Source organism: Mirounga angustirostris, unplaced genomic scaffold (genome assembly GCF_029215605.1).
Source record: "Mirounga angustirostris isolate CCGP_5_RB_7025 unplaced genomic scaffold, mMirAng1.0.hap1 SCAF_1, whole genome shotgun sequence".
NCBI classification, from domain to species: domain Eukaryota; kingdom Metazoa; phylum Chordata; class Mammalia; order Carnivora; family Phocidae; genus Mirounga; species Mirounga angustirostris.
The window spans coordinates 215,397,896-215,424,271 of NW_026991709.1; the positions used below are offsets into that span (position 1 = coordinate 215,397,896).

The 26,376-nt window shown below is 63.9% G+C and overlaps 2 protein-coding genes across 5 annotated transcripts in view; both read right to left on the reverse strand.

The window, feature by feature from the left end:
• Nucleotides 1-133: 133 nt before the first annotated feature.
• Nucleotides 134-6,196, reverse strand: WDR18 (WD repeat domain 18). Its single transcript, XM_045863505.3, has 10 exons — nucleotides 5,933-6,196; nucleotides 4,698-4,808; nucleotides 2,964-3,097; nucleotides 2,678-2,819; nucleotides 2,114-2,257; nucleotides 1,965-2,029; nucleotides 1,752-1,876; nucleotides 1,358-1,524; nucleotides 539-607; nucleotides 134-437 (listed from the first exon to the last, which is right to left on the reverse strand). Exons 1-10 carry the CDS (start codon nucleotides 6,140-6,142, stop codon nucleotides 306-308), a joined length of 1,299 nt encoding a protein of 432 aa, XP_045719461.1. The 5' UTR covers nucleotides 6,143-6,196; the 3' UTR covers nucleotides 134-305.
• A 6,062-nt stretch (nucleotides 6,197-12,258) lies between these two features.
• The window catches only part of ARID3A (AT-rich interaction domain 3A), a 30,797-nt gene continuing 16,679 nt past the window's right edge, over nucleotides 12,259-26,376 (reverse strand). For all 4 annotated transcript variants that reach the window (XM_054505089.2, XM_064573767.1, XM_054505090.2 and 1 more), the window contains exons 5-10: nucleotides 21,117-21,189; nucleotides 17,885-18,068; nucleotides 17,274-17,521; nucleotides 15,197-15,490; nucleotides 13,652-13,750; nucleotides 12,259-13,201 (exon numbers count right to left, since the gene is read on the reverse strand). In XM_054505089.2, coding sequence (XP_054361064.1) covers nucleotides 13,029-13,201; nucleotides 13,652-13,750; nucleotides 15,197-15,490; nucleotides 17,274-17,521; nucleotides 17,885-18,068; nucleotides 21,117-21,189 — 1,071 coding nt within the window. In that variant the 3' untranslated portion in view covers nucleotides 12,259-13,028. The remainder of the gene's footprint in view (nucleotides 13,202-13,651; nucleotides 13,751-15,196; nucleotides 15,491-17,273; nucleotides 17,522-17,884; nucleotides 18,069-21,116; nucleotides 21,190-26,376) is intronic.

Below are 26,376 nucleotides of genomic sequence, written 5' to 3' on the forward strand. Positions count from 1 at the left end.
AACCATGGCTTCTGGGCACTAAGTTTTAAAAACTGGGCCCAGCGGGTTCTGCTGAGACAGGTCCTGCCACGAGTCCTGGCGGACGCGGGCGCTACAGCGGCCCCCCCCCCCCCCCCCGGCACACAGACAGGCCCAGAGAAAAGGGGCTTTTAGTTCTTTTGTTAAAAACGAAACAGCACCAAGAGGCCACAGGAAACACCAGTGGCCCAACGCCTGGAGAAACAAGTGCTTGTGGGGCTGAAAGCTCCCAGCAGGTCTCCGTGCAGGGGTGGGGGACGCAGGGGCCGCCAGGCCGCAGGCCGGGCTCACTTGGCAGGCCGGGTGATGATGCGCGTGGAGAAGTCGAACAGGTCGCGGTTGACCTTGCGCAGATTCCGCACCTCGTCCTCCAGCTCGGCCACGCGGATCCGCAGCTGGTCCTGGCCGCCCAGGACGCTCTGCGGAGGGACAGGGGCTCAGAGGCGAGGGAGCGGGGCCCTGTCCCCGCGTCGCACCCCACAGTCCCCGCCCCCTCCCCCAGGGCAGGGCCGCAGCCCACCTTCTCCATTGTGCTGCTCATCACCCCGAGCAACTGCTCTGCCCTCTCCAGGTGGCTGGGCTCCGAACCCTGCAACACGGAAGAGTCTGTGTCAGTGGCCCGGGACCCCGGGCGGCGCCCCCGTGAGGGAGACGCCAGACACCCGCTGACTGAAGGGGGACTGGGGTGTGGCGCCCCCACCCTTGGGGGAGGGGGGCTGATGTCTCTGTCGAGGCCGCGGGCTCCGACCCCCATGCTCCCATCCGCTCCCTGCGCCAGGACTCTGCCCGACCAGGCCTGCGGGCAGCTTGCCGGCCCGGCCCAGCGACATGGCAGCAGGGAGGCGGTCTGTCTCCGGCCGGACAGCGTCTGGCACGCCACCCTCGGCCGGCAGACGGGTGCTCAGCAGAGCCAGACGTCAAGCTATCTGCAGGAGGACTGTGGGCACCCCCCACCCCCGACTTCGAGAGGCTCGGCACAGAGACCGCGAAGACAGAGCACAGCCTGAAGACAGGCAGGGGCCCCTGGGCCTGGGGGGCGGACGGGTCGTCCCCAGAGGCCCCCCAGGCTGGGGCCAGGGGTATGAGTGCCCTGCTACTCCGCCCACGGTGGCCAGACACCTGGCGTCTTCAGGTCCAGCTCTGCTCCCGAACGTGCCCTGGCACACAGCGCACGTCCACTCCGAACTTCCCGCCTTCCTCCCGGCGGAGGGCCCCCGTGTGCGCGTCAGCCGCTGCCACGGCCCCCGTAGGACGTCAAGAGCCGCCCGGAGCAGGCGCTGGGCCCGCAGAGTCTCGCTGAGGCCCAGGGCAGGCATCCCGTGGGGGGGGCAGCGCCTACCTGCTGGTGGAGACCCAGGCGCAGCGTGAAGCCCCCGCGGTGCGGCTCATCCCCGTGCTCGGCGCCCAGAAGGTGCTTGTTGAAATGGGGCAGGGGCAGGCCGGGCCTGAAGTCTGAGCTCAGCATGCTGACGGGTGCCAGCATGATGGAGGCATTGGTCACGGGGCCTGCGTGGCGGGGGGGTGGGGGGGTCACGGTCACGACCCACCTCCCCCGCCAGGCCCCCCAGCGGTCCGAGAGCGGCGGTGCCCCCCCCCCCCCCCCCCCCCGGCGCCAGGCCCTGCGGTGGCGCGCGGGTCCAGACCACGCTGCCGTGCCCACCCGGGGAGAGCCACGGCCTCCAAGAGGGGAGGAGGAGCCGGCCGCCCCGGGGCCCATTGCCAGGGCGCCTCACCTTTGAGGGTGACCGTCCTGACGCACTGCTTACTCTGGACGTCCCAGAGACGCACGGTCTCGTCGTGGGAGCCCGAGAGCAGCACGCTGCCGTCGGAAGACACGGACAGGCAGGTCACCTGGTTCCTGCGGGCGGACAAGGTGACCCCGAGCCCACCGCGAGAACAGGGCCCCTCCCGCGCCCACCCCAGCGTCCACGGACCCCGGCCCGCACCTGTGGCCTCTGAACACCTTGCCGCTGTCCCGCTCTGGCTGGAAGCTCTTCTCTCTCTGCCCAGGCTGTGGAGGCCAAGGGGGCCCGTCAGCCACGTCGGCCACGTCCACCCCGGGGCCCACGGACCCCTGGCTGCCGCTGCCACTCACCCAGGTGCAGAGGTCCACCTGGAAGATGGCGCCGTCGCTGCCTCCACAGAAGAGGTGGTGCTCGGCCAGGTCCATGGTCACGGCCATGATGCCCACATCAAAGAGCACGGACAGGAGCAGCTCGCCCGATGAGACCTCCCACAGCTGGGGGTGCGGGTGGGTGTGGGACAGACCCGAGACTCTGGACCCCCGGGGAACCGGGACCACAGCCACCACCCACGGGGCCCCGGGGGCTGAGACTCAGCCTGCCCCTCATGCCCGTGACCCCCGTGTTAGCGGCTGCCGGCCCCCGCCCGTGGCGACGCCCCGAGGGCCGGGGTGCCCTCGAATCCCCTGAGGTTTGGCCAGGGAGCTGCCAGGTACAGGCAGCCAAGTGGGAATTTCCAAGCCGACACGCGCCTGGACCATCCACCCTCTGGCCGTCCTTGAGGCCGGAAGCACCAGCGGGATTCAGAGCTGTCTGGAGCTGCCAGGGAAGGAGGCCATTCACGGGCTCAGGCCGGCCAAGAACCCGTAGCCGCCAGGGCATGACTCACAGATCCACTTGGGGTGAGGGGGCCCTACCTTCACTGTCTGGTCCAGGGAGGAGGTGGCCACCCGGGCCAGGGGCCCCCCAAAGCCACAGTGCAGGTCTGTGATGGGGAGGGTGTGGCGAGACCAGACGTGCCGGGGGGATGGGGTCCTGGTGGGGTCCACCTGCAGCACGCTGTGTGGAGGGCACGGACCTCAGCGGGGGGAGCCCACGTCCCCTTGCGGCCACGTGGCCACCAGGCCCCCCCAGCTCTCCGACGGCTCCCCCCACCCTCCCGCCCTGCGGCCAGACCCAGAGCCCGAGGGGCCCATCCTCCACCTGCACAGGCCCCACACCAGCACCAGGCAGTCCTTGCCCCCCGACAGGAAGTGGCTGCTGTCCCCCGTGAACTGCAGGCACGACACGTCCTGGTAGTGGCGGCTCAGGATGACCAGGAGGCTTCCCGTGGAGACCTGCGGAGGGCGAAGCCAGGTCAGCGCGGGAGACCCGGCGCCGTGCCCGCCCCCCACTGCCAGGTCAGCTGGAGGCACTGGGCGACAGCCTGCAGGCGGTCTGGAAGGGACCCCCAGGCTTGGTGGGCCGGGCCTCCTCCCAGCTGTCCTGCCTGTGCCTGTCCCCATTATGTCCCCAAGTGGATGACGGCCCTATTTGAGCTTCCACCCCCTTGTCCCGTCACCCTGACCTCTGAGGCCTGGGCGTCAGGTGGCCCGAGGACCCCTGTCCAGTACAGGGCGAGGAGTGATGTCACCACGGCCGCCGGGGAGGGCAGTGGCTGTCTGCGTGGACCAGAGTGACCACAGGAGGCTGTTGAAAGTGTGGGCCCCTCCGTTCAGGACCAGCTGGACCTGGGACCCAGGAGCAGGAAGTCACTGTCTTCAGAGGCCACCGGGTGGGGATGGGCCAGTGGGTGGGGCTGAGGGAAGGGGGAGGCCCCAGGTGGCAGGGACAGGCGAGCCCATCACACCACCTGGGCAGTGGGGTGGGCTGGGGGGCCCAGATTCCGTTGTGAGTTCAGCTGCGTTCCCCTAGCACACATGTTCACACCCTAACTCCTGGACTCAGGCCTTACTCGCATAAAGGGTCTTTGCAGGTCTAACCAGTTCAGACTGAGGTCACGCTGGAGTACGGTGACCCTAAACCTAACGAGTGGCGTTCTTATAAGAGGAAAACCTAGAGGGACATGCATGCTTTCCCCCTGAGGATTTCCAGCTTCCCTCCTTGTCCTCATCCACACAGAGGGAGGGGGGGAAAGGGGCACCGTGGCTGATACCTGAGTCAGGCCCTCAGCCTGAGCTGCCGCCTCGGGTTGGCTGTGGGGGGCGCCCCTGTGGTCACGGCTCACGCCAGCCAGGAAAGCTCCAAGGAGGAACCAGGCTCAGACAACAGCCCTCAAGCGAAGACCTGAGATGCCCCTCATCGGCAGAGGAGACGCTGCTTTCTGCCCTCCGCACCACGGCAAGGATTTCTACCGTGATGGGCAACCTTTGAGGAACCCCCTGCCTCAGTTTCCCTCCCTGCACCACAGCAACTGCTTCCTAGTTTTAGAATCACGCACTGGGGTTTAACAGTCCCCAGAATGAAATAACTAGGCTCCCTCACATCTCTGTGGTGCTCTGAGACGTCTGGGGGAAGGACAAAGGTCGATTCACAGGTGTGGACAGACTCAAGAAAGGAAGAGCGTGGTCGTGTCTCCATCTTCTGGCCCCAAACCCTACATGGTCTGTGCAGGTGGTGAGGTGGGTCTCTCCCGCCCACACATAACCAAATGTTGGTGACAACACACCCTAATTTTCTAAAAAAAGATTTTATTTTTTTGACAGAGAGGGGAGGGGGAGAGCGTGCAAGAGCAGGGGGGAGGACCAAGGGGCGAGGGAGAAACAGACTCCCCGCTGAGCAAGGAGCCCGATGTGGGGCTTGATCCCAGGACCCTGAGATCATGACCTGAGCCGAAGGCAGACGCTCAGCCCACTTTGAGCCACCGAGGTGCCCATAACACGACCTAATTAACCTGCAGACCAAATCCCACTACCTTGGTTTTATACCTCCTCTTACCTCCCACAGGTATATGCTCTCTGCAATCCCTGCCAGGACATAGAGGCCATTGGGTGATGTGGTCAGACAGGTGACAGGCCCAGGGCACATGATCTTCTGCTGGAGCTGGTCCTAGAGAGACATAAGAAGCCTCTGAGCTTCATGTGGAACTCAGGAGCTAGGGGACAGCGGGGAGGAAATTCCGAGGCAGCCAGAAAGAGGAGCAGGAACAAGGGCGGTTTGAACAAATCAAAGCTCAATCAAGAAGGGATCTGCTCCAGCAGATGGAAGGGGAGGCCTGCAGACTGTCGGATAAAAGCACAATGGTGCTTACTCTGGGGACTGGGGGTGGTCAAGGCACAGAGGGTCCAGGAAGGAGCTGAGAGAGAGCCTAATGGCCACAATCCTGCCTTCCCTAAGGTCTGGCCTGTGATCCTGACCCTCACTTTCCTCATCTGACGGAAAAACTTCACGACTGTGTGCAGGTCACACCAGGCAAAGTCAGAGGACAGAGCTTGTGCCAAGACTTCAGCTGGCAGAACTGGGCAGCTAGCTGCAAGCTTCACAGGCTGCATTTTGGATGGGTTGTTTTTTGTTTTTAAGATTTTATTTATTTGACAGAGAGAGAGACAGCGCGCACACAAGGAGGGGGAGAAGCAGAGGGAGAGAGGGAGAAGCAGGCTTCCCAGCTGAGCAGGGAACCTGATGAGGGGCTCAATCCCAGGACCCTGGGATCATGACCTCAGCCTAACCGCTGAGCCATCCAGGTACCCCTGCATTTTGGGTGTTTTAGGAAGAGACCCATGGGCCCTTATGGGGAAGGGCAGTACTCCCTTTGGGGGAAATAAATGCACCACCCTCCCGGGCCTCGCACATTCACCTTCCAAGACCAAGAGACGCACGGAACTCCAAACGAGAGTCCTCCCTTTAATTAGATTTCGCGCCCCAAGGGCTCCCCCCAGTTCCCCAGCCCATCAAGAACGGCTGCCCCAAAGACCCGCACCCCACTCTCCCCGAGGAGCCCACCCCCAGCCCTGCGCGCGCGCAGCGCCCGAAATGACCCCACCCGCCGGGCGCGCACCTCCCTCCTCCAAAACGCCCCCAGACCCGCGCAGGCGCAGCACACCCTAACCGAGACTCCCCATCCCCACCCGGGCCAGGGAGCGCGCTGCCCCCACCGACCCTTCCCCGGACCCCGCTTTCGGGCGCCCCGCGCACTCGCCACGAAGCCCGGGCCGGCGCGCGCGCCGCCGCACCTTCCGCTGCAGCTCCCAGGCGCTGATGTAGTTCTTGCCCAGCTGCGCCGCCAGCAGGTACTCGCCATTGAGCAGCGCCAGGCCGCGCGGTCCGGCCTGGCCGCCGCGGTACGTGAGCAGATTGGCGCCCGAATGCAGCTCCCACACCACGCAGCTCCACAGCGGGGCCGCCGAGTCCGTACACACGGCCACTTCCATGGGAGCCGCCATCTTGCCGCCTGCAGCGCCCCGGAAGTGCGTCACGCCGGCGAGACGCGGGCCCCTGCGCCGCCCACGTTGCACCGCCCACGTTGCGCCGCTCACCACGTGCTCCGAGCGGGGCCCTCCCTGCGGCGCGGGCGTCCTCCCTCGCTCGGCGGCGAGTCGCGGGGCGCACGGCTGGCTGGGACTTGGGGGGCGCGCCCCCAGGTAGCTGTGGAGGGCGTGGCTCGGGGTCGCCTGCAGCCCCCCGCTGGGCCTTTTCACCGCGTGACCTACCCCCGCGGATCCCTGTGTTTTTAGCGTGCAAATAATAAAGGGCCGACGCACGGGCCCGGGAATGCCTTGCACGTAAACACGTCCTACGTGCCGGACAGAGCTGCCGCATGCTCGCGGAGCCCCCGTCCGCCGCCCCCGGGCCCCGCGCGGGGCCCTCGGGTCACAGCCGCCAGCCCCGGGCCGTGTCTCAAAGCCGCGCCTCCGACGAGCGCGGACAAGTCGGAATCCACTCGGGGGGAGGGCGCGCGGCCGGCGTTGCGGGGTGCGGGGGGCTTCCACCGTGCCCGAGGCCCCGGCCCCCGAGCCGCGGGCGGCTCGCGGGAGCGGGTGAGCCGACCCAGGGCAGGACGGAGCTCCGGGGTCTCCCGGCCCCGCGCCGCGGTCCAGGAGAGGCCGGGCGCTCGCCGGGGGCGCGGGGAAGCCGCAGCCGCAGCCCCGGCCGCCGGGTGGCAGGCGCGAGCCTCCGACCGGGAGGCCGGACCCGGAAGGGGCTTCTGCCGCGGAGGCTGCGCCCAGGCCCAGGCGTGGGGTGTCACGGGGGCCTGCCTCGTTTGGGGGTCTGGAGGAGGGGCTTCCCAGAGCAGGTGTCGCTTGAGCAGGGAACTAACGGCTTGGAGGGCAAGGTGGGCAGAGGAATGTGCAAAGGCCCTGAGGCCGACCCTGGAGGCTGGAGCTGGGCAATGCGGGGCCTGTCATGCAGTGGGGAGCCTGGATTTTATTTCATCCTGGGGTGCGTGAGGAGGCATAAGAGACTTAAGGACTCTTGTAAGTTGCGGAGAGCCGAGTGTGCGAGCCCCCAGCAGCTGCCAGATGGGGGTACTCGGGCGGGGCTTCCTGGTTCAAAGACAGTTTGCAGGTAGAAACAAGGGGTCCTGATTTCCACCCCCAGAACCAGCTAACGCCCCCGCTTCCTCAAATGTTGTTTTTAAAGTGTGAATAAGGAAAACAAAACACCGGGGACGCTCACTTACGCTTTCCAAACATGGGTTTCCCAAAATCACGCCTTTCTTTGAGTCCTGAACCCCTGGCACTCTGTGGAATCCTGTTTGAGAATGACCACGCCGTGTGTCTCCTAGGAGTGGGCCCAGGTGGCCAGGCGGCCTTTCTTCTAAAGACCAACTCAGGACTTGAATCTGCACTTCTGAGCCGTGGAGCAAATCACGGTGAAGCTCTGGGCCTCAGTTTCCCCACACGCACCACAGGGACACTGTGGTTTCCCACAGTCGTGGAATTTGGGTCCTGGGTCTGTCCTTCTGGGAGGCCTGAGGTTTCCGAGTTCCTGGATGCCAGGACACGGGGGCAGGCCCAGCAGATGTGGGTCACAGGGTTATAAGCTTGGTGCCCAGAGTGCGCTGTGGTGGGCGCTCCCGTAGGGGCAGGCGCTGGCACGGAAAGCGCGGCTGGATTGCAGTGCTGGCCTTTCACGGGCCTCCTTCCCCTGCGCTCCTCCCAGGAGGTCAGAGGTCACCCCACCCCCAGCCCAGCAAGCGTGGAATGAGGACAGACCAGTTGTGTCAGAAGAGAGCAGGACAACAGCCACACTTTGGGGGGCGTGTAGGACCACCCAGTCGCCAGACCTCCTTGGTGCCAGCTGGGTGGGTGCCTGGTCCCAAATCCAAGGCTGGGAGGGTGTGGCTGTAGCAGCAGAAGCAGGATGGGGGAAACCGAGGCACAGATGCATTCCCTCCCCCCTGCCCAGTCTAAGCCCTGAATTCTTCGTTTGTTCTTCTTCCATTATTGAGCACCTTTCTGTGGGCAGTGGGGACACAGTGAAGAACCAGGGCAGACCCCACTGTTCTGGCGTCCCAGCCCAGGGGCACCTTCCTTCCTCGGGGGCAGCCCCCGTCATGTGCACCAACGATAGGAGGGAAGGAGGATGACTCAGGTGAAAACCCTCTCCTTGTTCCGGCCCCAGCTCCAAACCCTGGCTCCTTGCAGGCTCCCTCAGCTCTGCTAATCAGGTTTTGAATGTTTCCTCCCGGAGCCTCCTCGGGCCTCGGCAGAAGCTCCGAAGCCCAAGAGGCAGGAGCTGACGGGCGCTGGGAAGCCGGGAGGGCCATGGGGGGGCCTGAGCCCTCCCTGGCGCCCCTGGGACTGTGTGACCTCAGGGCCTCCTGGCCCCTCTCTGGGCCTCTTCAGCGGAGGAATGAAGATGAGGACTGGCTGAGCCAGTTTGCAAGAAAGGGTCATTTTCCTTTTTTAAATAATTTTTCCTTTATCTTCTGGGGCGGGAGGAGAGAGCCCTGAGAGGCAGGTGGAGCCACCGGCCCTCTGACCTCTCCTGGTCCCCCAGGCCCCTGGACGCTGGGACCAAGACGCAGCTGACTCATTTCTGACAGGAGTGGAAATGCCGTGGATGAAATGGGCCACGGAGGCGCGTGGGAACCCCCTGGCTGTGACAGGAGGGGCAGCTGATTCTCCCTCACTCCTAGTGCAGCCTTGGGAGCTGACCCAGGCGGGAGGGACTGGCCGGGGCCGGCCCGGGCTGGTCCTGGTGGTAGGGGAGCCAGATGGCAGGAGGCTGGGCCTGCCCACGGTCCAGCCAAGCTGACCTTGAGCCCGTCACACACTCTGTGGCGGGGGGTGGGGGGGTGGGGTGGGGGGGTCCGAGGGTAAATGGATTAGACACCCCAGAAAATCTCTTCCAGCCCCAATTCTGCAGTGCTGCTGTGGTTTGAGTTTGGAGGCAGAGAACACAGGATTTCCCTTCCAAACATTCTGAGCCCAGGGGTTGCAAACTGCAGCCCGAGAGCCATTTTCCTTCTTAAAATTATTTTTCCTTTATCTCCTGGATAAAAAGCGGGGGGAACCGCTTTGGGGCTATACCTACTGAATCGTAAAATGTGAACAGGTGAGCCAGACCCCAGCGGGAAGGCTGCTGGGCACGCAGGCTGGGTCCCTGTCTCAGAAGCCTGCAGAGGGCCCGGGGGGACGGTGGGGTGGGGGGGCTTTCTTCGGGTGCCGCTCTCCTGCCATGTCGGGTCATGGAGCGCGCCGAGCTAGGGGGTGACCCCAGGGGCACAGGAACGGACGAAGCACACACATGACTCCGTGTCCCGGAGGGTGACAAGGGGCTTGCCTGGCACACAGGGAAAGGACGACCCAGGCAGTGGGAAAGAGCTCTTGCAAAGGCCCAGAGGAAGGCCCAGCGAGGAGGGGGCAGACCACACACCCCAGGGGCTTGGGTTCGGAGTGACATCAGAAGGCAGGAGACCTAGCCAAGGGGCTGGGGGACAGGCTGGGGCACCCCTGGCCCTTCCACCTCTGTTCTCCCCAAATCCCTAGACAGACACTTTGTACCAGGGCCCCCCGGGAGTGTGATGGCCACACACACACCCACTTGAAGACCCAGGGCCTGTCCCTTGGGTGCCGTCCCTGCTGCAGGATGGAGGGGTTACGGCCCCTGGGACCCAGACACACCCCAAAAAACCACCACAGGAGGCGTTTTCTGTTAAAAGTCAGAAGTGTTTTGTCTTGTTTTAATATCTCATCAGCTTTACAGGGTTACAATTGTCTTAAATATTTCTGAAGTTTAAATACAATCTGAATAATAATGTTATAAAATGTAAACTTTCAGTGTTCTTTTAAATTTCAAAATCACACACTTTTTTTTCTTTTTTTTCTTTTTTTCTTTTTTTTTTGGTCTTTTGTCCTTTTTTTCTTTTTTTTTTCCCCTTTTAATACCTGAATGTTCTGCAAAAACTGAAATCGGTACAGACCGCCCTGGCCAGGGCGACAAGGCCAGGCCCGGCCAGAGGTAGAGTCGTTTAAACCTGTTTTTTAAAGAGTTTTTTTTCACTTTAACCTGAGTGCTGGCGCGGTGCTCACGCCGTCTGACAAACCCCAGAGAAGCTGAAATTTCACATGTCAGGAATGAAAGGCTGAATTCATGGTTGCCAAGAAAAAAATGCAAGAGCAAAATTAAGGGAGGGGGGGAAGGACGAAGCGGACAAAAGTGATAAAATGGGAAAGTGAGTGTACAAATGCAGAACTATGGAAAGTAACCCGCCGTCCCACCCTGCATGCCCAGCCCCCAGCTCAGGGGTCCCACGGAAGATTCTGGAAGCAACACCTCCAGCAGGGGAGCCCCCGCGAGCCCCTCTCCACCCTGAGTTTGGGGTCTCCGCCCTCGCAGTGCCGCGAAGCCCACTCGGGAACGACCAGCACAGAAGCCAAGGGCAGAGACAGGTGCCCCCGTCCATCCGCACCTGGGTTTGCGTAAGGGGGTGCTGATGTGCACCCCAGAGACCCTCCCCTTCCCTAAGCCCCAGGGACAGGAGGGGCAGGGGGCTGGATGGGGCACCGAAGGCAGAGGCAGGGGAGGACCCCGCTCGCGTTCCCAGCTCAGGTGGGTTCCCCCCAGCACAGCCGCCCCCTGGCTAGCCTGGAGCGGGGGACTGGGCCCCATGCCCCGCCCCCACCTGTCCCCTACAATCATCACTTGAACAGCAGGCCACACCCTGAGTTACATCCGGGAGGCCACATTGACCCGCGACACAACACCAGTCCGCGCACGCACGAACAAGGCGGGCGTTCGGGCCTTCCAGGTGGAGGGGCCCCACGGGGAGGGTGGGGCGAGGGGAGAGCCAGGGCGCGGGATTTGGCATCAAGAGTCAGGCCTGAGGTAGAAAGAAACACGCTGCAGACCCCCCCCAACGAGGGCGTGACCGGGGAACCTGAAGGCCTCGGGCCAGGGCGCCCACGGGTCAGGCTGGGTGGGGGGGGGGCTTCTGTGTGTGGAGCCGGATTGTGCCCGGGGACAAAGAGATCCCCTCCCACCATGATCGTGCTGCTGCCACGAGAGAGGGAAGGGCAGAACCTTCCAGAAGGAAAAGCAGAGAGGAGACCCCGCTCCTGGAAGGCTGGGGGGTGGGGTGTCCAGGACCCTGAGATATTCCAAAGACACAGCACAGCCCCACACAAAGGAAAACCCAGCCTTGGGGGCCCAGGACCCTCCCTCCTCGGGTCTCCCAGGGGGAGGATGCCTGGTCCATCAGGGAGAGGGGGAGGCTGGTGCTGCCCCCCCGCCGTTAGGCCGGGCTCCTGAGCCCAATTAGAGAATACAGGCTCACCCTGGCAACAGCTGAGTCAGTGCCCCCCCCCCAAAATCCCACTGGGCGGCGTGAAGAGCACTACCCAACACCACCTGGTCCGCAGGGACCCAGCGGGCGCCAAGAAAGCCCCCCACCCGCCTGGGCCTTAGGGCAGACGGTGCTCACCAAGACCACCGCCAGCCCCCGGAATAACCTCCCACCAGCCGTGTCCCCCCCCCCCCCGCCGACACCCACCTTCTAACCAGGAGGAAGGGTCGTGCAGAGACGGGGTGTGGCCTCCAGTTACTCTAGTTACTGCAGGCAGCTGTGGCCCCAAGCAAACGGGGCCGAGAGAGAAGGAAGGGACAAAATTAAGGAGAGAATGGAAGCGGGGACTGTTCAGGATGCCGTGGCCCCAAAAACCTCGCCCTGAGCTAAGCCCGGCTCACCCCGCCCCCCAGTACTGATAATCTCCCAGAGCAGCCCTCCCCGCCCCAGGAGCACCCCCAGGCCACATTCATCCCTGAGACAGGAGCCTGGGGGCCACGAAGGTGGAGCCCCCTCCCACGCCCAGGCCCTTCATCCAGCCCGTCCTCCTCCCTAGTTAAGACTTCCAGTCTCTGGCGGGAGGGAAGAAGGACCCCGGATGCCCCGGTCTGCCCCTCAGCATTCATGCCCCCCGCCCATAGCACCTGAGTTCATCACCGGTCCTGGCTCTGGCCCAGGGCACGTCCTGCGCCTGCCAGCTACCCACTGCAGCACAGGAAACACACATAGGAACCCAAACCAGTCATGGGAAAATAGGAAGGGTATTACTTTCTTTTCTTTTTTTTTTTGTTTTTTGTGGGGTTTTTTTTTTTTTTTTTGCTTTTTCAAGTCCAGTTTCCCTGAATGAACACAAATATATAGATATATATATCCTTTTCCTAAGGTTTGATTCCTCCCCCAAGAATAAAATAGATTATTTACAAAACAAAACCCCGAAACCTCTTAAAAGCCCTATAGATCTTAAGTATCACTGTTTCTTAAAAAAAAAAAAAAAGTTCCCAAAAGCAACAAGAAAAAAAAAATTCAGCTGATCTTGGCTCAGGGGTTTCATTCAACACAAGGAGCTGGGTGTGGTGAGTGTGTGATGAATGGGGAAAAAAAGGGAAAAAAACAGACAAAAATGAAAACACACAGTGCAGAGATGTATGAGGTAAACAGGATCGGCCTTCCATGGCAACCGGTCCACACAGACCCCAGACCCCAGTCAGTTGGTCCAGCAGGGCTGCAGCCCTCGGAAATATGTGCCCCTCTCTCTTCCGATTTCCTTTGCTGCTCTCACAATTCACGTCTCTGAATGTCCGAACCTGAGTAATTCAAGTGTTCCTTGGTTTTCCCCTGTTTTATTAAATTTTCTTTATATATATATGTATATATATATTTTTTCTTTTCTTTTTGGCGTTAGCTGTGGCTCCTTCGTGGACACCTCCCCTCCCCACCCGTATCTTCCGCAGTCCCGGCCCCTGCATGGCCCACCTCGACCCCGCCCCCCCGCCCAGGCGGGCTCCTGGGGTGGGGGTGGCGGGTGGGGAGTGGTGCGGTTAAGGCAATGAGTTATTTGAGGTAGAAGATGTGGCAGGTGTGGACAACCCCGCCGGCCCGGCCTGGCTGCCGGCGCTGCTGCTGGTCCCGCTGTTCCCTCCCCGGCTGCCACCACCGCCTTTGCTGGGAGCTGAGGGTGGTGCGGGCGCTGGTGGCTGAGCAAACAGCACTCCTAATGCGAGGACAGGAGGAGAAACACATCATGTAGTCGAAAGGATTACACGGCAGGCCCACGGGACGCCCTGAGCATGGACCCCTGCAAAGTCACCCAGGGACCCGCTGGCCCACGGCAGCCACAGGTCCCTTCTCTGTCCCCCGGAGTCGCCCTCACTGAGCAACCGAGCTGCTCGGTGTCCACAGCGCCTCCTGGCGGCCCATGCCAGCTACTGGCTGGCCACACGGTGTTTTAGAAGGAACACCGCTGGCCGGAGGAGAAACAGAACAAAGAGTATGTGCTTTGGGGCCCTTGCCATGTGCTGAGCACTGCTAAGTGTGCCACGTGGACTTCCTCACTCTGGTCTCCTGAGGGCAGAGCCCTGCCGGGCGGGGGGCACCCGGGGCTCCTGAGTTATGAACGGGGAGACGAGTGCTCAAGGACGGCGTGGGGCCCGGCGGGTCCTACCTGTGTACATGATCCCATTAATCTCCACGGACATGTTAATGCTGTTGCTGCCGTTGGGACTGCTCAAGTTCGCGGCGGAGTCCTGGCGACTCTCGCAGGCTGTGGGGGAAGAAACGCCGCCGGCTGCAGTCATAAGCACCCATGGGTGAGGACCCGCCCCTGTCCACCCACCGAGCTGTGGACTGTGTCTGTCACGGGCACACACAGCAGGCGCTCAATAAATATTTGTTGGAGAAGAACGCATTTGTCTAAAATTTGCTTTTCTCGTGATGGTAAGTCGCAAGCTACATCAGCATACCCCAAATCATCCCATTGTTTTGAACAGGCACAGAGTGGTGTGGACTTGGCTAGCTCCACTCCCTACTGATGAAGCGTCTGCACAAGCTTTGCTGGAGATGCAAGCAGAATCACTGGGTCACAGGGCAAGAATACTGTCTATTTTAAAAAGCGATTGCCAGGGGGTGCCTGGGTGGCTCAGTTAGGTGTCTGCCTTCCGCTCAGGTCATGGTCCCAGGGTCCTAGGATCGAGCCCCGAGTTGGGCTCCCTGCTCTGCGGGGAGCCTACTTCTCCCTCTGCCTCTGCCTCTCTCCCTCTCTCATAAATAAATAAATAAAATCTTTAAAAAATAAAGAAAGAAAGAATGATTCTTAGGGACACCTGGGTGGCTCAGCCGTTAAGCGTCTGCCTTCGGCTCAGGTCATGATCCCGGGGTCCTGGGATCGAGCCCCGCATCGGGCTCCCTGCTCTGCAGGGAGTCTGCTTCTCCCTTTCCCGCTCCCCCTGCTTGTGTTCCCTCTCTCGCTGTCTGGCTGTCAAATAAATAAATAAAACCTTTAAAGAAGGGCGCCTGGGTGGCTCAGTCAGTTAGGTGTCTGCCTTCCGCTCAGGTCATGGTCCCAGGGTCCTAGGATCGAGCCCCGAGTTGGGCTCCCTGCTCTGCGGGGAGCCTACTTCTCCCTCTGCCTCTGCCTCTCTCTCTCTCTCATGAATAAATAAATAAAATCTTTAAAAAATAAAGAAAGAATGATTCTTAGGGACGCCTGGGTGGCTCAGTCGTTAAGCATCTGCCTTTGGCTCAGGTCATGATCCCAGGGTCCTGGGATCGAGCCCCGCATCGGGCTCCCTGCTACGCGGGGAGCCTGCTTCTCCCTCTCCCACTCCCCCTGCTTGTGTTCCCCTCTCTCGCTGTGTCTCTCTCTGTCAAATAAATAAAATCTTAAAAAAAAAAAAAAGCGATTGCCAAACCGTCACCTGCTTACACTCCCACCAGCAGGACTCAGTGGGCACATTTTCCCCTAACCTGACCAACATCTGATATCATCAAACTCTGATGGCTGAAAAACGGTAGCTCCTTGTTAGCGTGTGGATCCCCAACTCGGCTTTCCATGTGCGTTTTCTACTAGTCACCGCTGCCTGCTTGCTTAATTTATTTTATCTCTGTGTTTCTTATTGATTTGTGGGCACTCTTTACATATGTGGACTATGAGGCCCTGATTTTGTCACATGGGCAGGAAGCAGGGAGGGTCTGGGCGCGGGGCGGGTACCTTGGCTGTTGATACGAATGCTCATCGGCAGCTGGGCTGTCATGGCCAAGAAATTCTGCTGCAGTGCCCGCTGCATGAGCCGGTGCTGTTCATCCGCCACCAGGGCCATCTTCTTCTCAGGAGGCTCCCCGGACTCCAGCTTCTCCCGCAGCTGCTCTAGGGCGGCGGCCTGGGCGGCCACGGCGGCCTGGGCGGCCGCTGCCTGTACGGCGGCCTGGGCTGCCACCACGGGGTGGCCCGCCAGGGAGACCGGCAGGCGGCCGGGGACCGTGATAGGGATGGCTGAGTCCTCCTCTAGACAGGAGAGAAGGGGCGTTGGTGGCCAGACGGACACGGGAGGAGCCTGGCCCTGCCTCCCCTCGGGGCAGAGGGCGCGGGGCGCGCATGCCCTCTCCAGGGAAGCGGACAGGCTCTGGGACAGACACGCGTGCTGGAGGGCCCTCTCTGAGGTCAGCCCGGTGCTGGAACCACCATGGCTGTAATGCCGAGATCGGCCCAGCTGTGCTCGCCGCGGGCGTTATCCCGAGAGCCTGCGACGGTGGGGGTCGCAGACAATGCTGGCGAGAGCACTGAGGCCCCCCACGCGTCCCGCCTAACGCGCTCAACACGGCCCCGTGCCGGCCCCACGCTCCCACGCCCACTTCATGGCTGAGGGAACCCAAGCTCCCGGCGGGAACGGCTCGCCGAGGCCACAGAGCTGCGGTAGCAGAGCTGGGACTCGAACCCGGGCAGCTCAGCTCCAGAACCAGCTCCCACCCACTCCCCTCCTCTGTGGTGGGAATGTGTCCCACTGTGACCCGCTGTCTCTTCTTCCCCCGACTCCTCCCCCCATGTCCTTCCCTTGCTGCCTGGCGCGGCCTCCCCCGCCTGACTGGGCCCCGGCCAGAGGCTTTGCGGCGCTCCCCGCTCTGACCCCCTCCTCTGGTCGCCCTCGGATGCCCCCTGGACCCATCAGCGCGGGCCCCCCGCGGCTGCGTAGCGCCTCCTGGCTCCCTCCCGTCAGGAAACGCCCATTCCCGCCCTCCACCCTCTCCCCAGCTCCCGCGCGGGGCCTCACGCACCGGGGATGACTGACAACCACTCGTGGGCACCACCAGGGCTCCCCGGGGGTGAGGTGGGTAAACCGAGGTCCGCAGAGGACTGAGTGAGCCAGTGGGTTAGGAAGACCCCATTCGCCTCGGGTCCGACCAGCCTACACTGCGGGGATCACCCTGGATCCTCAGGCCACCCCAGAGGGTAGGGGTCACAGCCCGTGTGGCGGAGGAGAAATGGACACTCAGGTGACTCAGCCTGAGGCCACGTGCCCACGTGTGCTGTTGGGAAGGGCTCAGAGGCTCAGCGGGACAGAAGGCTGTCACCGACTGGTGACCCCGGCCACGGGCGGGGGGCTCCCCGGTGGGCCCCCGAAAACTCGGCCCACTGCCCGCCGGGCACGGACGCACTGCAGGCTCTCCCTCCTACGAACCTACAGACATGGGTAACTTTCCCCACAGTCCCCAGCAGGAGGCACCGAGCCACCGATGGGTGAAGGGTCGGCCTGAGAAGCACAGGGTTGCGGCACCTGCCAGACGGCATGAGCAGAAGGCTCGAACCCTCACGGGGAAAGAAAACAGCAATGGGCTAACGACGTCTGCCAGGGGCGAGGGACTGGAGAGCCTAAGGGGCAGTGAACGCTGTCCCCCACAGGCCGACCTCTGGGCCAGCGATACCAGAAGCCCTTAGCCGCGGATCAGGAAAGACTATGGGGCTCAGTCGGCAACATGGGCACCGTGCGGGCCGGGAGGACAGCGGCGGCTAGTCACGTCTGCCGCGGGCACGGGCTGGTAAGACCGAGCTCGTTCTCTAATGCTGGCGTTGGCGTGGGACCGCCCGTCGGTGACGGGGCTGCGAAGCGGCCATCAGCTAGTGGCGTCTGCCGTGGACACAGCACGAGCGGACGAGGCCCCTCTGCCGTGCCAACGCCGGGTTCGGCGTCCTGCTCCTTGGAGGGGGAAAGGCGTCCCCGTGTCCCCTCCGGGGTCAGAGAGCCCGGCCCGCGCGGACCTGAGGCCAGGCCCCAGGCGCGGGCGGCCCTCACCTTTCTTGATCTTGGGAGCGGGGCTGATGGAGCTGCCGTTGGTGCTGGTGGCAAGGCCCAGGGAGGGCACGGGCAGCTTGGGCGAGGACAGCATGCCGTGCGCCCCGCCGGGCGAGTAGGCGAAGAGAGAGCCCCCGAAGCTCTGGCGCCGGCCCTCCCGCCGGTTGCTGTCGATGGCGGCCTGGAGCTCGTTGGGGTTGCTGAGGCCGCGCTTCTCACACTCGTAGGGATACAGGTATTTCATGTATCTGCGCACAGGGGCACGGGGTTAGGATGGCACCGGGACACCTCCCGCTCCCCCCACCACGGCACGCCACCGCCCGGCTTCGTTCCGCGGTCTCAGGCCTGCGGCCTGCACTCCGGCTGCCCCCCGGCTCGGCGCCGGCCCCAGGACACGTCCCCCGCCCCCAGGGCTCCTCTCGCCGATCCCCATACTCAAGCGGGTAATCCCAGAGCCGAAGTAGCCCTCACACCCCCCCTGACGTCGCGGGGACGCTCACGTGGCCCGGCCCCTCTGTGGCCCGTGGCCACCGCACCCCGGGCTCCTCCATGGCCGCCCTGTTCCTCCGGCCCGAACGCCTCCCCTGCCCCGGGCCACGGCGGGCACTCACTGGGTCCGCAGGGTGAAGGCAGCGCTGGTGATGGACGTGGGCAGGTTGAGGCCCTTGGTGATCTCCCGCCATAGCTTCTTGTTGATGACCTCCACCAGGCCGCCCTTTTCGGTCACCAGCACGTACAGCATGAACAGGTCAAGCACCTGCTTGGCCATGATGGGGATGCGGTTCACGGGCGTCCCTGCAGGGGAGGGTGAGCTGGGGCTGTTGCCACGGGGGACCAGAGCCCCACGCGCAGCAGACCCCGAGTCTGTGGCTGACGTGCCCGTCCAGAGAGGGGTCTCTCCTGACACGGGGACACCAGGGCAGGGTGTTCTCTGGGGGGCGTCCCGGGCGCTGCGGGTGCGGAGCCGCATCCTGGCCCCACCCGCTGGTGGCCCCCCCACCCCCGTCGTGACTACAGCAGACGTTCCTGACGCGGCCCTGTGTCTCCTGGGGGGTAGGACTGCGGCGGGGGAGGGGCGCCCCTTGAGAGAGCAGGAGGAGGCCTGTTTCTCCATCAGTGATCTGGGCTCATGGCTGATCTCACCTGGGGTACAGAGATGGGGCGAGGCCGCGGGGCCAAGCTGGGCACTTGCATGAGAACCACGGCCTCTGTTAGCTCTACTCCCCGCGTCACCAACCGCAGCTGCCGAAACAACTGCCCGGTTCCCAGAGGCCCGCACCCTCCCGCTTCCCGCTTCCGCGTCCGGGGGGCTTTGCAGTCGGGAGGAGGCAGGGCTCCCTTCAGCCACCGCAGCTTAGAGCGCGTGGCGGTGGGCCAGCCCGGGGGGGACCTCAAGCTGCTGCCACTGTCCCTGTCCCCCTCGTGCTGGGGCCGTCAGCTCGGCCTGCGTGGCGCCTTCCTGGCTGGGGGTGCGAAAGCCCCCGTCAGACCTCCCCCTGCTGGTGCAACCCTGGGACACTGTCTGTGGCCCCCAGCCGCTGTCCTGTCACCCGGGGTCCCCGGCTCGGATCAGCCTGGCACATGGCAGGTGCTCAAGAAACCGGGCACAGCCGCTGCCCCCCCAGAGATGGGCAAACGGAGGCCCCAGGCTGCGGCTCCCGGAGAAGGCCCGGCCCAGCTGGCCCGCACCCCCGGGGCCCTGACTCCTGGTCCCTCCGAGCTGGAGCTTCTAGAACCACCTCCTGCCACCCCTGGCCACGTCTGCCCGTTCCTCCAGGCTTCAAAACCCCCACCAACAGAGGGCCACCTGGAGAGGGCAGAGGGAGCTGGACCTCAGACCCCCCACCCCTCCCCTATTCCATTTCTCAGCCCAAGAGGCAGAGGGGGCAAAGCAACCCCTAGTGTCAGGGGCTCCCCCAGCCCCCGGCCCACCCAGGACATTGGCATAGATTCTGCACTGGGCGAGAACAGAAAGAATCACACAGAAGATCCTCTGGGGACCCCGCGCCCGCGCCCTGCAGCGGGGCCTGATCGGATGTTTACAGAAGGAGCAGGGCGGAGAGCAGAGAGGCACCGGTGGAGGACGGGGGCCGTGGGGGCCGCAGGGGCGATAAGGAAGGGTGGGGAGGCCTTCAAGGAAACAGCAGGAGGGCGGGGTGCAGGCAGGACCCTCCCGCGTTCCCAGCCCCCAGAGAATTCTGAGAGGCCTTTACTTTGTGACGTGCGGAAAAAAAGAACTTTCCGTCTGGGGTGAAGAAGGGCTTGTGGGATGCAGGACACGGTGTCTGGGGTTGGGGGTGGGGGGCCTCCCACAGACCCTCAGCCCCAGAGGCCGCCCGTTACAGAGGGCGAGCGTCCAAGAAGGCAGCAAGGGGGAGGGGGACTTGGGGCTGGGTTCTGAGGGATGCACAGGAGTTTGTTGGCCCCTGGCCTCCAGGGGAGCCCGGCTTGGCGAGAGAGGCAGGGCTGGACTCAGACCCTCAGAGCCTGAGTGGCCACGGGCTGCACTGCTGTGTCTGGGGCCCCCCCACCTCACCCTACTTTCTGAACCTCCAGGACACCAGGCCCAGTCTTGGGCAGGATGGGGGGCTCCGTGCCCCCCAGCAGGGTGGTGGGGTGGGGGGTGGGTGGGGGGCTCTGGCAGGTGTGGATGGGTCGATAAAGACAGTGGGGGAGGATCTCTCTGACCACACGGTGGGCAGCCGGCCCTGGCTGGGACTGCTCCCAATGATAAGGAGGGGGCCCCCACCCCAGGACGGGTCTGGATTCCTCTGCCAGGGCTCGGCACAAGAGGGGTTAATGGGAAGGCCGCGGCCCCTCCCCTTTCATCTCCTTCCCTTCCGGGCTGTGGGGCCTGTGTTTACAGAGGCTGTTGGGGAGGGAGGGGCATGCAGAGGGCCCTGGACAAAGCAGCCGGTGGCCAGCCCCTGCAGTGGGCCCAAGTGGACCCTGCACCACTCCGGCCGGGCCCCGCCCCTTCCTGCCTCCAGGGCTCAGAGGACACATCCCCTCCCCAGGCCTCAGTTTCCTTCCCTGAACAGCAAGTTATAATAACTCCCACCAGGGGGGCTGTCTCTGGTTGGAGGGACCAGCCCCACCTTGCAGTGGGCACCTCTAGAACCCCCGTCTGGCCGGCCGGCCGGATCTCTCTGCCCCGCGGCAGCCCTGAGCCGAGGCTGAGGCCACGGGTAGGGCCTTGGGGCCCTTCCTGCTGCCCCAGGTCCTCTCTGGGCTTGGCTTACCCTGAACGCCCCAGATACCCTCCAGTGTCTGGGTCTCGGTTTCCCCACCAGGACACCCCGCCCAGACCAGTCCCTGCGCCCTGTGCCCAGGCTGGGCCATTTATTGCGTCTGTCTCACCCCAGACCCGGGGGGTGCTTGAGAAATGCAGCCCAGCACTCAGCACATTTGGGGTGCCGCCACACGGCGGGAGCTGCTTATGGCCCATGTTACAGAGAGGGGCGCTGAGGCCCCAGTGGGCGCAGGGGAGGGGCCAGGACTGGACCTTGCACCAGGGGCCACGGGGCCGGAAGGCCGACTCGAGGAGCTTCTCCTGTCCCAGCGCCCGCTGCCCTCCGGGGAATCCAGCCCAGCTCCCTGCAGGCCAGCTCTGCTGCAGGGGACCCTGGGGCCGGCGGGGGCCTTAGGGGCGGGAACTCCAGCACACCACGGGTCTGGGCCGGCAATTCTGGGCTGGGGGCCTGAGACCTCCTACCCAAGGACCCACCCCTTAGATGCTCCCAGCTGTACCTCCCCCATCAGACCTGACTGCCAAGCAGGCCCCCCCGCCTGCCCGCTCCCCGGGACCCCCCACTCCCTGGGACCCTCGGTGAGTGGCCTCACCTCGCTTCTGCATGAAGCTGAACAAGTCGTCCAGGAACTCCTTCCTCTTGGGGTCCCCGTCCAGTTCGTAGAGCTGTGGGGTCAGGGAGGGGACGGGTCAGTTAGCGTCAGAGCTGGGCCCGGCACCGCGTCCCCATGGAGCCTAAGGAGCCCACCCCCGCTTTCAGATGAGGACGCCGATCCCCGCGTGAGTCTCCACCAAGCCGCACACCGGGCAGCTCAGAACAGAGGTTTAGGGCAGAGCCCAGGTCCAGGTGCGTCAGGGCTGAGCCCCCCAGGCAGCTCCAGACCATGGTCCCTGCTGCTCCCCCCGCTCTGGGGCCCCAGGCGCCCCTCTAGCGTCTGCCTCTGCTTCTCACAGTCCCTCCGTGTGTCGGTAGGATGCTGCCTGCTGGACCAGGGCCGCCTGGTCCGAGGGCTCCCTAAGTAACCACAGCTGCAGAGACCCTGACTCGGGCGAGGCCTCGTTCTCGGGTCTTGGACACATTGCTTGGGGGACACAGTCCGGCCGAGACAGACGGCGCCCGGGCAGATAATCGCCCTACAGCGGATGCATCCTGGTGCTGTCCCGAGTCACACACTTGCCTCTGCTCCCGAGAGGCGGCTCCATTTTGTAGATGAGGAAACTGAGGCCCAGAGGCAGGCATGAATTCAGAGCCTGGGAACGTCAGGGCCGGGACTCTGTCCTGGGCACTGGCTGCTGGGTTCACCCGTCCCTGCACTGGCGGTTAGGGGGCCCCCGGACGCGCTGATCCTCACTGCCAGGAGCGGGCAGGCAGGGGGAAGGTGGCAGAGCTAACTGGGGAGTGGAGTTTGGGGGGGCGGCCAGGAGCAAACAGCAACCTTCAAATTAAGCCCTGGGGGGGGGGCGCCTGGGTGGCTCAGTTGGTTAAGCGACTGCCTTCGGCTCAGGTCATGATCCTGGAGTCCCGGGATTGAGTCCCACATCGGGCTCCCTGCTCGGCGAGGAGCCTGCTTCTCCCTCTAACCCTCCCCCCTCTCATGTACTCTCTATCTCTCTCATTCTCGCTCTCTCAAATAAATAAATAAATCTTAAAAAAAAAAAAAATTAAGCCCTGGGGAATGGACCCAGAGGGGTCAGGACTGCAGGGGGGCCTCGAAACCACTCATCAGCCGCTGGGACAGTCCATCGTTAGGGCCCAAGAACCCGCCAACACCCAGCTCCTGGGCCTAACACAACCCCGGGGCCTGGGGAGGCAGAGTCCCTGGGGCTGGCTACCCCTCAGCCATCCTGCTGCTCTCTGGGCTTGCGTTTCCCCACCCTGGAACGGAGACACGGTGGGGCCTCCGGCACAGGCCGGGGTGGTCCAGGCTGGGTCTTTGTCTCTGCCCTGCCCCAGCCAGGCTGGCCAGCCGCATTCCTGGGCTGATTTATGGTGGTCAGGGAGGCCCCGCACTTCCCCCTGCCTGAGGGCATGTGGCCTGCAGGTACACCTTCCCGTGGGCATGCACCCGTCCCCTGCCCACACACCCCGCCACAGGGGACTACACGTGGGTCGGTCTCCCGTCAGCCCATCCGCGGGGACTTCGTCTGGTTTGTCACTAGAGTCTAGATGGGGTCACCACCACACAGCAGCTGCTAAATAAATGGTCGTTCGACGAGCCCCGACCTGCTTAGCTTCAGTGGGATCCCAGACGGCAGGTGCCCTAAAATTCGCCTCTGCCCAAGCCTCGGACCACGACCTTGTCTAGTGGGGTCTTTGCAGACGTCATCTGCTAAGATGAGGTCGTACCCGGGGTAGGGTGGCCCTCATCTGACCACGAGTGTCCTTATGGGAGGAGAGACACGGCCACGGAAGGCCACGCGGGGACCAGGCAGAGGTGGAGTGATGTGGCCACACCAGATGCTGGAAGAGGCAGGAAGGACCCCCCGGAGCCCCCCGGATCTCGGACCTCTGGCTCCAGAATGAGGAAGGACAGATTCCTGCTGCTTTCAGCCCCACCCCCAGTCCGTGGTCCTTGTTATGGCCACTCCCGTGGGGCTCAGCAAGGACAGGCCCCTCCCTACAGGAGCTACATCTCCCGTGAGATCCTGGCCCAGGGTCTGGGGGGGTCCACCCTGCCGGAACCTTCCCTGGACCCAGCCCCCAAAGAGACCTCAGTGCCCCCCGCGCCCCCCCGTGCCTCAGCTTTCCCATCAACACAACAGCTTCACCCTGAGCTCCCAGAGCCACTGTGACACCCATGTTTCAGGTGGGGAAACTGAGGGTCAGGACGGAGACCTGGCCCCAGGCGCAGCTGGCTTGGTGGGGGGCCGTTAACCCCCAGGCCAAATGGTGGGTGGACAGGCCTGTGGCAGGGCCTGGTCAGACCCCCGTGGAGCCAGGGTATTGTCTGGGGCCATAAAGGGGGATGTGCCGGGCCCCCGGCTGCCGGGGAAGGAGGCAGCTTTAATGCAGCTTTAAGTCTGCAGCCCGGCAACAAAGGGGCAGTAAAGGCCACCCCAGCTTTATGGGGCTCCGGCCCCAAGTTCCGCTCCCCTGCAGGATGCGCCCCACCCTGGCCAGACCGGAGGGATGGGGGCACGGGGGATGGCGGCCAGACCCCCACTGTGGGCCGGTGGGCCCACTGTCTGTCCTCACAGGGCTCCAGGTCACCCTGTGCCGCGTCCGGGCCTCTGTCCTGCCTGGGTTCTCAGGCTGAAACCTCGCCCTGCTCACGGTGGGCCAGTAGGCGCAGAGAGGGGTGGCCTGCCACAGCCGCAACCCAGGGCTGGAGAGGGGGGAACCCTCCGGAAGCCCCTCCCTGGGCAGCCCTGCTCCCCGAGCCTGCAGCCTGATTTCCCCGGGGCGCCCGGATCACGGGATTCCTGCCTGAAGTAATGACACCAAGCACCCCCGAGGGTCTGCAGACCCTCCCTGCAGACATCTTACTGCTTCTGGAAGCTGCGGCGCGCAGAGGCGGGCCCACCTCCGGGAGACCTGGCGGTCCCTCTGGCCTGGTCTCTCCTCAACCACCGTCCCCAGCCGCGCCCCTGCCCGTCGGATTCACAGCTGCCGCCCCATCCCCGCGACAGGCGCTCTGCTCTCTCGGGGGACACGTTTACTGGTGGTGGGCGATTTTCTCGCTTACGGACGCTCTTGCTCCCCGGCCCCTCCACGGCCCCACATCTAGAACCGGGCACACAGCAGCTGCTTAACAGACGACTTGACTGCTCAGCGCACCACGGGGATGGGCCGCTTATCCGTTCCCAAACCCATCACGTGCCCCACAAGGCTCATGCTTTGGGGGAGTGACGTCCTGCGCTGGGGTGCAGGTGGGGGAGGGGAAGGGGCTGGAGGCCAGCTCCACCCGACACTTCCTGCCCTGGGACCCTGGGTCCACCCTGCGTCCACCCGGCCCGGCCAGGTCTGTCTGTTCACCTGTGAAATGGGTGCAGAACCTCGAGGATGGGGGATGCGGATGGGCGAGCCTGGGTTGGAGGCCTCCAGTTTTCCACCTGAGAAGTGGGGCAGCCCCTCCCTCCCTCCCTGGTCCCCAGAGCCCGCTGGTGTCTCAGGGACCCGCCCAGCGCCCCCCCAGGCCCCTCGGCCTGTCTCTCGGCCCGGCCCGTCTGCGGCTGAGGGCAATAGAGGGTGTCGGGCCACTCATCGCCAAGGCTGGGCTGACCCAGTGTCAGTCTTCCCCAAACCTGCACCACCCACTTCACAGAAAAGGAAACTGAGGCACAGAGCGGGGAGGGCCAAGCCTCCCCTGGTCACCCCACTCAGCAGCCAGAGGGGTTTTCCCAGCAGTCTGAGCGGGAGCCCCTGCCCTACGGTCTCACCCCCTCGGCTCCAGCCCCCAGGCCTTCCCGCGGCTTTCTGAGGGACAGCCCCCCATGCAGCCACGTGAGCTGGAGGCAGATAAGGCAAGGAAGGCTCAGGTAGTGGCAAAGGCAAGATAACCACCCCCCACCCTCCAAGTGCACGGATGGGCAAACAGGAAATTCTCGTTTGTGGCTAAGCAGCATTTTTGTCTGGGCTGCTAAGAAACTCCTCATTGGTCAGTGGGGTCATGTTGCTGACCCGGCCGAGTTGTGTGTGTGTCCGGGGGGTGGGGGGGTCCTTCAGCCACCCTGCAGAGAAGACAGCAGACCCCTTGGGAGCCAGGCGGCTCACCCACGGCACTGGACCCTCTCCCCGGCCTGCCGACGTGGAAGATGGGGGGAGAAGGCCCTTCACGGCCACCCCTAACCCGCAAGGGGAGGGGCCTGGCCTGGGGATGTGTTCACGTGGGGAGGGCACCACCAGGGCCCCCTCCCGAGGCACGACTGGGCCCCGAGAGGTCACAGCGGTTCCCAGCCTGTCCCAGGGGCCCGGGGGCGGCGTCCAGCCCAAGGCCGAGGGGCCCAGGCCATAAAACAACCGCCCGCCGGCAGGGCCCCCGGGCCGACCTTTGCCCCGTTAACGGTGTCTGCTCAGGCCCCCTCCTGCCACCCAGGCAGCTCCAAAGTCCGCAGGGCATCACCCGAGGAGGCTGCTGTCCTTACAAGGCAGAGAGAGGAACCCAAATTAGGAGAAATCAGCGAAGGGGCTGGTGAGGTCCAAGCCACCCAGGAAGAGGAGGCACAGAGACGCCCAAGGACGGGGAGGCTTCCCGAGGCGACTCACGGGAAACCAGAGACGCGTCCTCTACAGCCATGAGCGGGTTCCAAACGCCCGGGACCAGACGTGCTCAGAGCAGGTCTGCGCAGGGACCGGGGATGAGAGGAGGAGCCGGTGGGCGATGGCGTCCACCAGCAGGCCCGCGGGCCCGGGACCCCGAGCGTTCAAATTCGCCTACTCTCCCCTGAACCTCGAGAAGAAGTATTTATTGGAGTGAAAGCTACGTTACACAGAATTCACCATTTTAAAGTGAGTGTTTCAGTGGCATCGAGCGCATCTGCAGAGTCTGGTGTGTGATTCCGGAACATTCCATCACTCTGAACCCTGTCCTCAAAGGCAGTCACCCTCCCTCTTCCCCGGCCCCCACGAGCCCCCTTCCCGTCCGCGGATGAGGCTGTTCTGGGCGTGTCACCCACATGGACTCACACCCCGCGTGGCCTTCTGTGTCCGGGTCCCTCCCTGAGCGTCCCCGCCCCCATCAATGGTCACTCCCCACCTTCTCCCCCGCCCCCGCCCCCCGAGCCCCCTTCCCGTCCGCAGATGAGCCTGTTCTGGGCGTGTCACCCACGTGGACCCACACCCCGTGTGGCCTTCTGTGTCTGGCTCCCTCCCTGAGCGTCGTGGGCTCGGGGTCCATCCCCGGGGCCGCGCGT

Excerpts from the sequence above, each read along its gene's own strand:
- WDR18 (XM_045863505.3), bottom strand. The coding sequence starts at position 6,142 with ATGGCGGCTCCCATGGAAGTGGCCGTGTGTACGGACTCGGCGGCCCCG. Across the intron at positions 2,820-2,963 it reads CTGGTGTGGGGCCTGTGCAG|CGTGCTGCAGGTGGACCCCA; the intron begins GTGGAGGATGGG and ends CCCTCCACACAG. Across the intron at positions 1,877-1,964 it reads AAGGTGTTCAGAGGCCACAG|GAACCAGGTGACCTGCCTGT; the intron begins GTGCGGGCCGGG and ends GTCCGCCCGCAG.